At 43.6% G+C, this 16,500-nt stretch overlaps 2 protein-coding genes and 1 long non-coding RNA gene across 3 annotated transcripts; 2 read left to right on the top strand and 1 right to left on the bottom strand.

Annotated features, from left to right (window-relative positions):
• Positions 1-37: 37 nt before the first annotated feature.
• On the top strand, positions 38-1,140 carry LOC106699369. Its single transcript, XR_002826027.1, has 2 exons — positions 38-618; positions 930-1,140. It is a non-coding gene; the product is annotated as an uncharacterized LOC106699369 (long non-coding RNA).
• A 5,225-nt stretch (positions 1,141-6,365) lies between these two features.
• On the bottom strand, positions 6,366-9,356 carry PATE3 (prostate and testis expressed 3). Its single transcript, XM_006101773.1, has 3 exons — positions 9,308-9,356; positions 7,013-7,135; positions 6,366-6,490 (listed from the first exon to the last, which is right to left on the bottom strand). Exons 1-3 carry the CDS (start codon positions 9,354-9,356, stop codon positions 6,366-6,368), a joined length of 297 nt encoding a protein of 98 aa, XP_006101835.1.
• Positions 9,357-15,224: 5,868 nt separating this feature from the next.
• PATE2 (prostate and testis expressed 2) lies at positions 15,225-15,972 on the top strand. The gene is made up of 2 exons (XM_006101772.3): positions 15,225-15,447; positions 15,836-15,972. Exons 1-2 carry the CDS (start codon positions 15,225-15,227, stop codon positions 15,970-15,972), a joined length of 360 nt encoding a protein of 119 aa, XP_006101834.1.
• Positions 15,973-16,500: the final 528 nt, after the last annotated feature.

The raw sequence follows: 16,500 nt of genomic DNA, 5'->3' as shown, positions 1-16,500 counted from the left end.
TGAGGGGTGGGAGAGAATGTATGGGAAAGAAGGAAGGGGTTTCTAAACTTGACTCTTGGGGATGCTATAGAATGGTTCATGGAGAACTTTTCTTCTTCTCTTCACAGGAGACAGAGTCCTGACCACAAAATGTATGGTTTGCCATCCTTGGATAAATAATGTTGCAGCAAGAGGGGACCTACTTGAGTTCTTGACACATTGTCTCTCTGCCCTCCCTGACCCCACTCTTCTCACTCACTGCTCTCGTGTCTTCTTTCTGCCCCAGCCTTGGGTAGGGGTGATATCCTTGACTCCATGAAGAGTCATAACTGTTCCCTACTCAAAAGAGTAAGGACCCTTGGCAGATGTTGGGAAGGCTTTCAACTTATTTTTGTGAGGTTTGCACACCTCAATAAAAATGTTTATAGGTCGGAGAGATTCTGAAGTAGAAACACTTTCCCTGGAACTCTGCTTTAAAGCTTTACTATCTTTCTTTAGGGGTTCGATTTTGCAATGACTGTGAAATTTTTGACGGCCAGAACTGCAACCGAGAAATGAAAAATTGCTGGAAGATTCATACACCGTTTCAAAACAGGAGTTGTCGCACAGATCACTTTTACTTTTATGATCGCCTTACAGGTAAGTGAGGGTTAGAGAGGGACACAAAATATTACCAGTAAGGCCCACAGTTCTTGGAGTCAAGGTATGGCTGGAGACCGGGAGAGGATGGGGAGAGTGGGATTCGCCATACACAGACTTGGGGTGAAGACTGTGTGGGAGGCAGATGTCTTTGGCTGATTCTGTTTAAAGAGACATAGATGAGATGCAGACATAGCCCTGGATTCATTCCAGACTACCTACAGAAAACGGACAAGGTTCTGGAGAGACGTCATTGCTAGGAAGATAGCGAGAGGAAGCAAGGTGATCATGTTTGCTTTTCTTCTCTTTAGGGAGATACCTGTATCGTTACACAACACTATCATGTGAAACTTGTGAAGAGGGAATGTTCCAGGTATTCCATGACCTCCTGAGGGAAACATATTGCTGTACAGATGATGACAGGTGCAATGACCCTAATGATATACCAGACATTACAAGGGAATATGTGTCACATGACGTAGACAGAATCGTTAAAAAATAAAATAATGAAGTTTGAAACCACATCTCTCAGTAAACTTGGCCCTTCCCCTATCCGATGGCAACATTATCTTACGTTTTCTCAAACCCCAGACCCCACTCTTTCCTCTTAAGCCAGTCGATCTACCTAGGGAACCACTATGTTTCCTGTGTCAGTGTTTCCAGTAACAGGAATCCCATCTCTCCTTTCTGGTTGGATTCCACTGTCTTCACCACCTGATAGCTCCTGGCAATCTTTACTTGCCCCTAAGTTCTAACCCAGGGGTCCTCAAACTACGGCCCGCAGGCCACATGCAAATACAAATATTGTATTGGTTACCGTTTTGTTTTGTTTTGTTTTTTTACTTCAAAATAAGATATGTGCAGTGTGCATAGGAATTTGTTCATAGCTTTTTTTTAAACTATAGTCCGGCCCTCCAACGGGACAGTGAACTGGCCCCCTGTTTAAAAAGTTTGAGGACCCCTGTTCTAAAGTCAGAGTTCTAACATTTTTGGCAAAGGGAACAAAGTATTTTTCTGGTAGAGCTTCTGAAGGAAGATCAGGGGAAAGCGACTGGATAGAAATTGGGACAAGAAATCACAGGAGATTTTAGAAATATTTGGGAGGACAGTAAAAGAGGTATTTGGTGAGGACTGGGAAGGGTTTGTATTAAGCAGGAGCTTGAAAAAGTCAATGTGAAATTAGAAAATTCTGTCTTCTGTGAAAGCAATAGTCAGTGTACCACATATGAGAGGCTTAGTGTCTGCCACTATTTTGGGAAACTATGCCAATCACACCTACTTGTGTCCACATACACTTTGATTGCCATGTTTCTGGTCATCTTATCTTGCTCTCATGGCCAAAGCCAAGTATATCAGGATGGGCACTTGGCAGAGTATTGGCCAATTACTCTGTCTCTGGGCTTGTGGGGCATACTCTAGCACTTATAAAAACCAATTTAAAAATATTTAACAAAATATCAGCCAATAGCAGATTAAAGGATGATATATAATTGATCAGTAATCTTTGTTGAGTAAAAAAATCATTGCAAAACTCAGTGGCTTAAAATAATAAGCAATGAGCCCTAGCTGGTTTGCCTCAATGGATAGAGTGTCAGCCTGCGGACTGAAGGGTCCCAGGTTCGCTTCTGGTCAAGGGCACGTGCCCGAGTTGTGGGCCCGATCCCTAGTTGGGAGTGTGCAGGAGGCAGCCAATCAATGATTCACTCTCTCTCCCTCTCCCTTCCTTTCTGAAATCAATAAAAATACATTTTAAAAATAATAATAATAAGCAATTATTTTCTGTGCCTGAAGAATTCAAATGTTTTATGTAGGGAGTGACTATAGGGTTAAGCCTCGGAGTGACTATAGGGTTAAGCCTCCGACTGACCTGTTGACAGAGCCACAAACAAGTCCCAGCTTAGAGGGCATAGCCCTCTTAGCATAATTAAGCTTGACCTTATAACACTCCCTAGATCCTTGGTGGGTAGTTAATGGACTGTGGGAGGTGCAGCAAGTGCTGCCAAAACAAGTGAAGCTCACAAGAACATTGTAACTCTGGTGACCACTACCTTGTTTACCTCTGAATATAAAATAAAGCATCAGCTTGCAGTCTGGATCTCTCTCTCTCTCTCTCTCTCTCTCTCTCTCTCTCTGTAGCCTCAGCCAGACACAGGAGATCCACCCTAGACCCAGCTTATTCTCTTTGTCTGCCTTTTCTTGAATCCTTCGCCGCCCCTCCTCAGGCTCACTGAACCCTTGGCTCTGCCGGCCTGGCACAGTTTTACAAGTGCTCACCTGGGCAGTTCTGCTAAACTCAGCCAGAGCAGACTCATTCATACATCTAGTGGATAGCTAGAGTTTGGTTGGTTTAGGCTGGCCTTGAGTAGAGTGACCCAGCTCTGCTCTGCAAGCTTATCTTCTCCTTGGACCAATGGACTAGCTTAGATATATCTTACTCGTGGCAATGGCAGAAGCAAAGAGAGCAAGATCCAAGCTCATTGTACATCAAACTCTGCTTACATTAAGTTTGCTAACACCACAGTGGTCAAAGCAAGTTATATGGCCAATGCTAGAGGTAGCAGGCTGGACAGGTCACCCCACCTATAATGGCAATACATTGAAAAATGATAGGTCAAAGGATGTAGACAAAAGGAAAGGTGAAGAATTGGGGCCAGATGATGCAATATACCACACATCATTGCCAAGTGAGTCTTATTTTAGGGATACAAGATTGGTTCAGTGTAAAAAATATAAATTATAATAACTTAGAAAAGTCAGATGATTATGTCCATAGAAAACAAGGAGTCATTTGACAAGATTTAACATCCAGTCATATAAAAAACAAAAGTGGAATTGATAAATGTGTATTTAACATAATAAAATGATCTATAGTTTAGTCTCAAAAGCCAGTATTTACTCAATGGGGAAATACTAGGTTTCATGCTAAAATAAGGGATAAGACAATGATGTTCAGTATCTCTACAGCTAATTAATATATTAGAAGACTAACATGTCCATACTACCCAAAGCAATCTATAGATTCAATGCAATTCCTATCAAGATACCCATAGTGTATTTTACAGAACTAGGACAAATATCCCAAAAAAAGGATATGGAACCACAAAAGACCCTGAGTAGGCACAGAAGTCTTGAGAAAGAAAAACAAAGTTGGAGGAATCCTGATACCTGATATCAAATTATACTACAAGGCCATATTAATAAAAACAGCATGGTACTGGCATGAAAACAGAAATGTAGATCAATGGAACAAAACAGAACGCCCAGAAGTAAACCCATGCTTTTATGGTCAATTAATATTTGACAAAGGAGGCAAGAAGATACAATGGGGTAAAAATGGTATATTCATTAAGTGGTATTGGGGAAATTGGACAGATACGTAAAAAAGAAGAAGAAACTAGACCACCTTTTTACACCATGTACAAGAATAAACTCAAAATGAATTAAAGACTTAAATATAAGACTTGAAAACATAAAAATCCTAGAAGAAAACATCGGCAGTAAAATCTCGAACATTTCTCCTAACAAAGATATATTTACTTCACCAAGAGAAACAAAAGAAAAAAATAAACTACATCAAACTAAAAAGTTTTTGCACAGCAAAGGAAACCATCAACACAATGAAAAGACAACCCACTGTATAGGATAACATATTTCCCAATGATACCTTCTATGAGATATTAATATATAAAAGTTATAAAGAACTCAACACCAAAATACCAAAAAATAATAATAATTTAAAAAATGGGCAGAACCCGACTGGCGTGGCTCAGTGGTTGAGCATCAACTTATGAACCAGGAGATCACAGTTCGATTCCCGGACAGGGCACATGCCCGGGGTTGCAGGCTTGATCCCCAGTGTGGGGCCTGCAGGAAGCAGCTGATAAATGGTTCTCTCTCATCATTGGTGTTTCTATCTCTCTCTCTCTCTCCCAAATCCTATCTGGGTAGTTAATGGACTGTGGGAAGTGCAGCAAGTGCTGCCAAAACAAGTGAAGCTCACAAGAACATTGTAACTATGGTGACCACTTACCTTGTTTACTTCTGAATATAAAATAGACACTTCTCCAAAGAGGATATACAGATGGTCAATAGACATATGAAAAGATGCTCAACGTCACTAATCATCGGAGAAATGAAAATTGAAACCACAAAGAGATATCACCTCACCTGTCAGAATGGCTATCATCAATAAATCAACAAACAACAATCTTTAGCGAGGATGTGGAGAAAAGCCCAGATTTGGAAGCAGCCCAAGTGGATAAGTGGATAAAACAGGTGTGGTACGGCCCTGGCCAGTGTGGCTCAGTTGTTTGAAGCATCCTCCTCTCCACTGAAAGGTTGTGGGTTCGATTCCTAGTCAGGGAACATACCTGGGTTGTGGGTTTGATCCCCAGTTGGGACATGTATGAGAGGCAACCAGTCAATGTTTCTCTTTCACATTAATGTTTTTCTCTCTCCCTCCCTCTCTCTCTAAAATCAATAAACATATCTTCGGGAGAGATTAAAATAAACAGCTGTCGTACAGTTACACAGTAGAATACTACTCAGCTGTAAAAAAGAAGGATATCTTACCCTTTATGACAGCATGGATGGACCTGGATAATATTATACTAAGTGAAATAAGCCAAGTACCATATGATTTCACTTATATGTGGAATCTAATGAACAAAATAAACAAACAAAATAGAAACAGACTCATAGATACAGAGAACAAACTGACAGCTGTCAGAGGGTAGGGAGGTTGGAAGACTAAGGTAAAAACAGTGAAAGGATTAAGCAAAAAAACACAAAAATTCATAGGCACAGACAACAGTATGATGATTATCAGAGAAAAGGAGGGGGGTTAGAAGAGGGTAAAGGTTGATAAATGATGATGAATGAAGACTTTGGGTGGTAAGCACACAATCCTATATAATAAAAGGGTAATATGCAAATCGACCAAACAGTGGAACAACCAGTCGCTATGATGCACACTGACCACCAGGGGGAAGACGTTCCATGCAGGAGCTGCGCCCTGGTCATCAGTGGGCTCCCACAGGAGGAATGCCTCTCAGCCACAAGCTGGGCTGATGGCTGGCAAGCGCAGAAGCGGTGACAGGAGAGGCTAAAGCTGTCAGTCGGACATCCCCTGAGGGCTCCCTGACTGCTAAAGGCCGCAGGCCAGGCTGAGGGGACTTCCCCCTGCCCCTGACCGCCCCCCAAGTGTACAAATGTCGTGCACTGGGCCTCTAGTATAATATATAGATCATGTATTATAGAATTGTACTCTTGAAACCTATGTAATTTTATTAACCAATGTCACCCCAATAAAGTCAATAAATTTTTTAAAAAGATTAGCCAATGCAGTTAGACAAAATAAAGCAATTAAAGGACTTAACACTTGAAAGGGAGAGTCAAAACTAAGTTATTTTGCAAATTAAAGGGTATGTGCCAGATGAAACCAAATGAATCAATAAAAAAACTAATATTAGTAATAAGAGGATTTATTAAAGTAATGAGACATAAAATTAATATTCAGTTACCAATTGCCTTTGCATGTACCATAACCACTTAGTATGTAAAATGGAATGTCTCATAGAGAGCAGAAAAAAATCCATAAAAGCTGGAGACACTGGGAAGGATGGCATGAATTAACGAGAGCTGGGCTACTTCCTGGATGGACCAAGCAGGAAACATGGATAGGCAAAGTATGAAGAGGGAGAAACATCAATAACATTCTATAGCGAGGCCTCGGGATGGCAAATATCTTAGCGATTCATGTTACAATAATCAGACCTGCAGCAGTGATGAATGTAAGTCATATTGTTGTACTTAAATCTCTCGCTTCTGCAGAACTTCTGACACACCATATATGATAACTGGAGTTCATATCCTGCAATAAAGAAGGGACATAGAAAATAAGCCAGTGATCTAAGTTCTCAGAAGACAAGTCAAGCCTGGCACTAGCCCAGTCTGTGGAAACGTAATTGGGCATCAGGGTATGGTTAGGGATGGCTTCCCAGCACACACTTCCCAAGAGGCCCTGGGCAGGTGGTTGTAGAAGTCACTGGCCCTTGATGGGGGTGTTGCTTGAGCTCCCTGACGACTCTCAGCTCTTCGTAAAGCTGCTTCATTCCTCTTTCCCTCAAAGATTAGCAACTAGTGCTTTAGTGTCTTCAGAGTTGGAGTGAGTTTGGTCAGTTTTATTGGGAATATAGAATCGCCATCTTCTTCCTCCTGTCTCATCTGTCCCAAATCATCATCTCTGTGTGCACTGGGACCCCAGCTAGGTGCGTCTGCACTTTGGTTCCTCTCTTAGCTTGGCCTTAGTCTGAGATATACAGCTGCTGAAGTACTCTCCTAAGAATGTTCTAAGAATCTCACAGCACCTCCCCCCGCCGGCCCTCCAACTTACCCTTGTAGATATTTAAGAGCATGCATGTCTCACTCTTCTGAGCAAGACAAACACCAAAGCCTCTTCTACAACGATCTGAGTTCATGTGAAGGTGGCACGTTATGCACTTCAGCGGTGTCACTACTGGAGAGTACAGAGCTGGTGTGAGGCCAAGGGGAGGCATGGACTTAGAAGGAGCTAGATATCTACAGGTCCGGGGGAGCAGGCAGGGGTTGCACAGGCTAGGGGAGGTGGATGAAGAGCGGGTGGTATCAGGTATTAAACAGAGCTCTCAACTCCACATCTCAGAGCAAATGCTGTTAGGAGAATAAAAGGATTCTGGCCCCAACTTAAGCAATCTAACCTGGGTAACTGAGCAGAGATGAGCCTTCATGGCATTGCCTTCTCTAGCTTAAAAATGGTTTGCCCTGGCCAGTTTTCCTCAGTGGTTAGAGCATTGACCCGAGGACCAAAGATGCCTCAGGTTCCACCCGCAGCCAAAGGCACGCTCCTCGGTTGCAGGTTCAATCCCTGACCATGGTGGGGGCGCGAGTGGGAGGCAACCAATCGATGTGTCTCTCTCATGTTGATGTTTCTCTCTCTACCCCCCCCCTTCCTTTCCACTCTCTCTAAAAACCAACGGAAAAAATATCCTCATTCGTTCAGTGAGGATTTAAAAAAAAAAAAAAAGGTTTGATTACTGCTGGCCTGGCCTATTTCACAGCACTGCCGATAGACAGGAGCGCGCTCATGAGGCTGAGCTCTTTAAAACAGTTCACCCCAGCTAGTGCTCCTATGCTGGGATTTCTGACATTCGCTGCTTAGGTATGGTTAGGTGAGATACTCTGTTATTTTGAAATTCAAACTGAATCTTTGGGAAGGTTTCATGAATTATAGCATAGTCAGTGACACTTTACGGCAGTGGTTCTCAACCTTCCTAATGCCGTGACCCTTTAATACAGCTCCTCATGTTGTGGTGACCCCCAGCCATAAAATTGTTTTTGTTGCTACTTCATAAATGTAGTTTGGCTACTGTTATGAATCGTCATGTAAATATCTGATATGCAGGATGTATTTTCATTGTTACAAATTGAACAGAATTAAAGCATAGTGATTAATCACAAAACAATATGTAATTATATGTGTTTTCTGATAGTCTTAGGCGACCCCTGTGAAAGGGTCGTTCGACCCCCAAAGGGGTCTCGACCCACAGGTTGAGAACCGCTGCTTTAGGGGATACTTTATGGGGTGAGCCAACCAAATACAGGTTTAACTTTTTAAAACACCTCTCCCTGGGACACCTCCATGAGAAAAGAAAGTAGTATTTATTGAGCATCTCATTTGGGCCATGTTCTCTCAACTTGTATCTGATTTAATGCTCACAGAAGCCTGGTGAGTCGGTATTTCCCCCATTCTCAGATGAGCAACCAAAAGTACAAAAAATTTAAGACGGCGACTGAACCCTATTTTTCATCTGACTGATACCAGAGCACCCAGCATTTGCTCTCCTAATAAGGGATGCCCTTGCAAATGGCAAGGATGTCCCAAGGAAACTCTTGTTAGGATTTTGGATTATGGGGAACAGTAGGGAAAGAGAGAGGAAGCCGTGTGAAGGGGCAGCCATTGAGTTTTGAGCCCCTGATGGGGAATGGCAGAACGTTGAAAAGCTCAGAAAGTTATGCCCGGCCGGCATGGCTCAGGGCTTGAGCATCGACCTATGAACCAGGAGGTCACGGTTTGATTCCTGATCAGGGCACATGCCCGGGGTTGCAGACTCAATTCCCAGCGGGGGACGTGCAGGAGGCAGCTGATCAATGATTCCTTCTCATCATTGATGTTTCTATCTCTCTCTCTCTCTCTCTCTCTCTCTCTGCCTCTCTCTCTCTCTCTGAAATCAATGAAAAACTATTTTTTAAAAAGAAATGCTCATGCCGAAACCGGTTTGGCTCAGTGGATAGAGCGTCGGCCTGCGGACTGAAAGGTCCCCGGTTCGATTCCGGTCAAGGGCATGTACCTGGGTTGCGGGCACATTCCCGGTGGGAGATGTGCAGGAGGCAGCTGATCGATGTTTCTCTCTCATCGATGTTTCTAACTCTCTATCTCTCTCCCTTCCTCTCTGTAAAAAATCAATAAAATATATTTAAAAAAAAAAGAAAGAAATGCTCAGAAACTTGGAAGCAAAGGGAGTTTTGAAGGCTAAGCTCCTCTCCTTCATAAGTAAACTCAAGGCTCAGCCCTGCGTGGATATCTGTTACAGAGGCGGGGTGGCTTCCTAAGTCCCATCTCTGGAGCCCAGTCCTCAGGTATGTAACTCACCCTCAATGCAGCAGAAGAGGGAGAAGACGAACAAGAAGTGTTTGTCCATCCTGACGCGGGAGAAAAGAAGCCAGGGGCTGCCAGGCCAGGTCCCCAGGCTACAGGGAGGAAACTTCCTTCATCTCAGGGCAGGGATCATTCATGCAGAAGGGAACCAATCACACAAGGTTTCCATGGGGAGCTCAACTTCATTTTTCTCCACCCCACCGCAAAGAATAATGATCACTGATACATGCTGGGCTTTCCACTAAACCAACTTTGTTTTTTCCTATAACCATCATAGTCATTATTATTAGCATTATAGTTACAGTGTTATAACTCTTGTTCTGATTTCCCACAGGAAGAAACTGAGCCAAGGTTAGTATCTGACCCAAGGCCACATATCTAGTGACTGATAGTGCCAGTCCTCAAAGCAAGACTTTCTGGTTTAGAGACCCTATCTGGTCTCTCGATTCCCTGCCTCTTGGAGATTTATTCATACATTCAACAAACATTTTCTGAGCGCTCTATGTGCCAGACACACTTCCATGTATGCGAGTAGAGGCATAGCTCCTTACCTTGCGGGTGAAAAACAGGAACATCAGATGAAAAGATGTATCATCTATGACCAAATTGGGTCTTCAACCTAGAACTTGTGATTCTCAGCCCAGAATTCCTTCACCTTCCCAGAAATCCATGCTCCCTGGCCAGGGACTGTGAAATTTGTAGGGCTGTGAAATCCCCCCTAGAATGATACAACTGGAACTTAAGCAAATGTATATTGTGAATCTGGCCAGTTTTGTCCGTGATGTAGGTATCTATCTTTATGAAAGTTAACTCAGTTACCCTAACCGGTTTGGCTCAGTGGATAGAGCGTCAGCCTGCAGACTGAAAGGTCCCAGGTTCCATTCCAGTCAAGGGCATGTACCTTGGTTGCGGGCACATCCCCAGTAGAAGGTGTGCAGGAGGCAGCTGATCGATGTTTCTCTCTCATTGATGTTTCTAACTCTCTATCCCTCTCCCTTCCTCTCTGAAAAAAAAATCAATAAAATATATTTTAAAAAAAGAAAGAAAGTTAACTTAGTTAAGGTTAACCAGGGGTCAAGCAGTGGAAAACAATGGCCAGCCCTGGCATTCTAAAGCTAAGCCTGTCAGTCAGTGAGCTGATGGGACTTTGGCTAGAGATCCCAAGAATCTTCCATACTGAACTAACTCAATGACATGCTCTTTAGTTGTAGGAACAATATGTTCAATAAAAGTCTAACATTTTGAGACATCAGGCATAGATTTCATGAAATAAGGTCTGAGCTCAAATGCCCCCAAATTTACAATCATCCTTGCCTGGGACGAGAGCCAGATAGGCTTTAGATATGAGGGAATTGGGTCTGGAAAAAAAATTGATTCTAGAATGGAGAGAAAGATTGTGAGGTCTTTTCTCCACTCTGCCATATTTCTGGTGAGGATGTTACAAACTGGATGGAATGTTTCAGGACTTTCCAAAGGATTAGCAAGAAGGCAAACCCATGAGCCTTTGGTGCCTGGGTCTATAAGGTTATCAGGGCATTTCTTTTGTTACTTGTTTTCTCTGCTTTGTCTTTAAAGACAATGACCCTAGAACAGTGGTTCTCAACCTTCCTAATGCCGCGACCCTTTAATACAGTTCCTCATGTGGTGGTGACCCCCAATTTCATTGTTGCAAATTGAACATAATTAAAGCATAGTGATTCATCACAAAAACAATATGTAATTATATATGTGTTTTCCGATGGTCTTAGGCGACCCCTGTGAAAGGGTCGTTCGACCCCCAAAGGGGTCGCGACCCACAGGTTGAGAACTGCTGCTCTAGAACCATAGCCAAGGAAGTGTTTACACAGTTTCCATTCTTCTTCCTTCAAGGCTCCCTATGGCAGATGCTTTCTGAAAGGCTCATTGAGTTTTGAATCTCTTTTCTGCTGGATAATTTCCAGGGAGGATTATGGAATTTTGCAACTCCACCCAGGCACTGGGATCCTTTGACCCGCTCTGCATTCTCCCACAGTAACTCATCCATCCAAGTTCCTCTTAAAAACAATGTTGTTCTCCAGTTAGCATGGAGTAGGGGAGAATAGGTATGAGAACCTATTAGGAGAGGCAATGTGGTGTAATAGAAATAGCATTTTCCTCGGACTCTGGAGACCTGTGGTTGACTGCAATGCAACTCATGGTGTCTCTACCGAGCCACTTATCTATGAAGTGGGATTTCGAGCGTTTTTAGGATCATTTACAACTTTAACATTCTATGGCTCTATGACGTACGTCATGAGGATGGGTACCAACTCTGTTATTTTGACCTAGCACTCTGCTTCGCACACGGTGATGAGCTGAACATATGGTGACTGAGTGCGGAAGTGAACGGATGAAGGTGTCCATCTCACCTGATTCCAGTCTCCATAACAGATAGAGTCAGTGGGGCACAGCGCCCAGATGAATGCACTCCCATGTGAAGAAGCTGCCACTCAGCATAGATGCCGTTCGCCCTGCTCTGGGGAGATGAAAGCAGAACATCGTGTCCTTGTGTTCATGGTCCCTCTTGGCATCAGGATGGGGGCTGAGATCTTGGTGATACCACAGATGAGCAACCTCCTAATCTGAGTTTCTAAAAAAAAAAAGCTCAGTTTGAAAAGGTTGGCACATTTCTTTTTTTTTCTTTTTTTAATATGCTTTTATTGATTTCAGAGAGGAAGGGAGTGGGAGAGAGAGATAGAAACATCAATGATGAGAGAGAATCATTGATCAGCTGCCTCCTGCTTGGGGATCCCCTACTGGGGATCGAGCCCACAACCTAGGCATGTGCCCTGACCGGGAATTGTACCTTGACTTCCTGGTACATAGGTCGACGCTCAACCACTGAGCCACACCAGTTGGGCTGTCATGTCTCTTCAGCTTCCTTTAAACTGGAATATTTCTACAGCCTGTCCTTGTCTTTCGTGATGTGATATATATAACTGGGTGTGGATTGAATCCTCACCAGTATATATATATTAAACAGTCCCCTCTCTTTTAAAATGCAGCATTCAGCCCTAACCGGTTTGGCTCAGTGGATAGAGCGTCGGCCTGTGGACTAAAGGGTCCCAGGTTCGATTCTGGTCAAGGGCATGTACTTGGTTGCGGGCACATCCCCAGTAGGGGGTGTGCAGGAGGCAGCTGGTCGATGTTTCTCTCTCGATGTTTCTAACTCTCTATCCCTCTCCCTTCCTCTCTGTAAAAAATCAATATAATATATAAAAGAATAAAAATAAAAAAAATAAAATGCAGCATTCATCATTCATTTGGGGGGTGTTTGATAATTCCTCATGATTAGATTTAGATGGTCCATTCTGGGCTGAAGTACTGCATGGATGCTATTGTGTTCTTCTTTGTATCATATTTAGAGGCACACAATGTCTATCTGTTCTTCACTGAGGATGTAAAAATACATTACATTTTATTTTTAAAAAATTATCATAGCTTTATTGAGTTATAATTGACCTCCAAAAATTGCACTAATTTAGACTGTACGGTATAACAATATTTGGCATGTTCATAATTGTGACAACATACCAAAACCAAGATGGCCAAAAAGCCCAGGACAGTCGAACTGGTTTTCATGATTGCCTTTGTAAACTTCCCAAGTAGCACAACGCTTCACTTTGAAGTGTCAAGATACATGCCGCCTACTATCTCAGGACTCTAGCTGGAATGTAGAAAGAGCTTCATTTTTACATCCTTATTTTAGTTCCCCCAAAATCAATCTGATAACCTGGTTGCTACGTGAAAAATGGACTGGAAGGATGCCTGAGAGGATGTGGAAAAATCATTATTCACTTGTTCCACAAATACAGTATTTATGGGGTATCTCCTAAGTGGGGAGCGTCCAGATGCTGGGAGTGCAGCGGTCAATGAAACCAAACCCCTGCTTTGTTCTAGTCGAGGAGTCAAGCAAGTCACCAAATAGATACGTACAGTCAGGTAGTGAGAAATTCCACCCTACACCATTAGGACACAGTAAACCCAGCAGCAAGACCAGTGCATGGTCCCCTTTTTTTTTACCACATGCCATCACCTCCAACAACATGCACCTCTGTGCCCTGGTTTCCTGCTTACCCAGATGACTGCAGCCTCATGACCTGCTCCCATCACAGTGTTTCAGGTCTTTTGACAGCTCCGCACTTTGACATATGCTGTTCTTTTGGGTGCCTGTCCCTACTCACTTCTTAAAAAAAAAAGTTTTGATTGATTTTAGTGAGAGAGAGAGAGAGAGAGAGAGAGAGAGAAACATCAATGTGAGAGAGAAACATCCATCAGCTGCCTCCTGTATGTCCCCTACAGGGGACTGAGCCCACAGCCCAGGCATGTGCCCTGTCTGGAATCGATCTGGAGACCTTTTGGTGCATGGGACCACACCCAACCAACTGAGCCACATCAGCCAGGGCCCTACTCACCTATTTTAGCTAGCACATTGATAGCCCGAAAAGTCCTGTCCAACCACTTCTTTTTCTGGGAAACCTTCCCTGTTTAGACAGTCAAATTGGAGTGTCCCTCATCTCAGCCCTCATAAACAGCCTTGCTTGATGTACCTGTGGTCCCTAAAACAAGGCTTTCATGTCTGTGAGACCACTAACTTGTGTCCTAGTTCGCTGATCTTCTCTTCCTGTGATATTGTCATTTGGTCTGTATTTTGTAGTTACTTAATTACAAAACCAATCACCTGAAAGCAAATCAGACAAATTTCACGTCGGCTTACCTTTTCCCTGATGTCTCCCTCCCCTACACCACAGAAGGGGCACCCTAGTGCTCCCCCACATTCAGACTACACCTGGAATCCTGAGCTTATTAGGTGAGACCAAAAAAAAGTCTGCGATTATTCTAAAGAGAACAACTAGGTTAGTGAAAATAGCTAAAAGGAACTAAGATGTCCAAATCCTATCTTGATATATTTGGAAGGTTAAAATGTGAAAGAGAAATTTGACTTTATTGCATAGCTCAATGTATACTAGAGGCCTGATGCACGAAATTCGTCACAGCTTCGTCCGGAAAGTTGTTCAGCTGCCTGGTCTAATTAGCATATTATGCTTTTATTATTATAGATGTTGGCTCATTGTTGAAGAGAATTTTAAACTAGATGCCTTAGGGGTAGTGAGACTCCAGTGGGTGGTTTTGTTCTGGGAACATCGAGGTACTGTCCGTCCCGGAATTTTTATGATTCTATAATTTAGAAGAAGTGCCCAAGGACAGATCACTGGAGGAGATTAACCAGCACGTTCCTCAGGAAAGTGCACACGACCCAAGTCCAAGGATGTTCGCTCTGTTTTTGCTGGGCCTGGTCTCTCTGATCTGCACCAATAATGGTAAGTCCTGGAGACAGAGGGGCAGCTGGTTGTTGCTTAGGAGATGGGTGACATGGGGGGGTGGGATTTCCAGAATTGGCTTTGGGACTTGGGCAGATTTATGTGGAATTATTTCAAGGAATACTTTTCTTCTTTTCACAGGTGATCTTCAGAGGTATTTCATAGGTACGACCGTGCCTAGTCTGAAGTCCTTGGTAAACAGGTCTTTTGTGACGTGTTTAGAAGTAAACCTCCCCTCCATCTGCAGAGAGGGCTAGAAAACATTCTTATTATAGAGTCCTAGGATTTTTCTCTTCTCCCAGACCAATTTAGTCCACTCCAGACCAATTTAGTCTATTCCTTCCCGTAAGGAGACTAAAATCCCCTTTGTTACTCCCTTTTCCTCCTTACTGGACAAAAGTCATCTAGATTTTGACTTGACAAGGGGCTAAATCTTTGGGGTGGGCGCATAGATAAATTTTATAGGGACCCTGACCTTTTGAAATCATACGCAACATTTGATGTATGTCTGTACATGTTAGCTTTCACGGAGATTATTGAAGGATTCGATGGCCTGAGGAAGAGTAGGAGCCATGAGGCAACAGTACATTCCTGTAGAGAAGCCCCCCAGCCTGGAGTACCCTCTGCTGAGTACATTGTTTAAGCACCTCTTTCTGTGTCTGGCAGAGCCTTCCGTACTATGTTATAAATGTAAGAAATTTCATCTTGGGTTATGCTATGACATCATGGACTCCTGCACCCTGAAGTTCCAGCAGTCCTGTGCCATCGAGAACATTTACATCCTCACAAAAAAAGGTAGTGTGGGGTGCAGTGTGACTGAGAAAGACCCACCTCCCCCCCTTGGACACTTGCTGTTCTTTTGCCCTCCCTCAGAGGGTGTGAGAGAATGGGCTGGGGAAGGAAGGGGTGGTCCTCCAGAGGGGATGGCAAATGCCCCTGGGGCACCTAGACACATCCATTATTGGTTTTCCCGAAGACAGCAGTGAGCGACGAAGCAGCAGATGTGCCTTCTTGGTTAGGGAATGAAATCCATGATCTGGGTCAGTAGTTCGTAGACTCAGCTTTGTGGCTCATCTGGGCTCAGGGAAAAATTAGTGAGGCTCTGAAGAGAAGTGGTTCCTAGGAATACGGTAGGAGGAAACAACGTCATTACAGTGGCATTCCCTCTCTTTCACCTCCTCAGGGCAGAGTATATACTATTATTCAATACTGTCGTGTATGACCAACTGTGAGGACGTCAACTTCTTGGGTTTTGAGAAGAGGACAGAGCTCCTCTGTTGCGACCATAGTAACTATTGCAACCTCCCCGAGGGATCCTAGCTCCGCGTCTCTCCTGGGTTTGGGGTCATTCTTCAACTCCCCATTCCCTTTATTTCCTCCCCACAGACCTTGTTTTGCTCCCCTCTTCGAACAATGGCAGCGAGTGAGAGAGCCAGCTGATAGTGAAAAGGGTAGCAGTCATAAGAAGAAGTAGAGGAGGGTAGCTGAGTCTCATTCACTATGAAGTGTCTAATGGAGATAAAAGAGGACTCACTCTAGCTTCCCAATATGCTGGCAACGTGAGCCACATCTTTCTCTGGTAGAGAGCTCTTTGGTGGTGGGGGTGAGGTGGTGGGGGGCCGAGTGTGTGGGAGGGGAGCAGGAATCAAGCTAGAACACCCGGGCAGGCATAGGGATAAAGCATCAAGGAAAATTTTTGAGGGCATTTCAGTTTGTGGACACTAAGATTTGAGAGACAATTTGGTGTGAGTGCAGTTATGATGGCCCTACCTAGCCAGGTAATCAGGTAGCCATGTAGGGATTGAATTGAGAGTGGAGACCTTGCCCTAGCCGGTGGGGCTCAGTGGA

Source organism: Myotis lucifugus, unplaced genomic scaffold, assembly GCF_000147115.1.
Source record: "Myotis lucifugus unplaced genomic scaffold, Myoluc2.0 scaffold_382, whole genome shotgun sequence".
Taxonomy (NCBI): domain Eukaryota; kingdom Metazoa; phylum Chordata; class Mammalia; order Chiroptera; family Vespertilionidae; genus Myotis; species Myotis lucifugus.
Note: the sequence above shows the minus strand (reverse complement) of the source record. Positions and strands in the feature narration are given on the sequence as shown.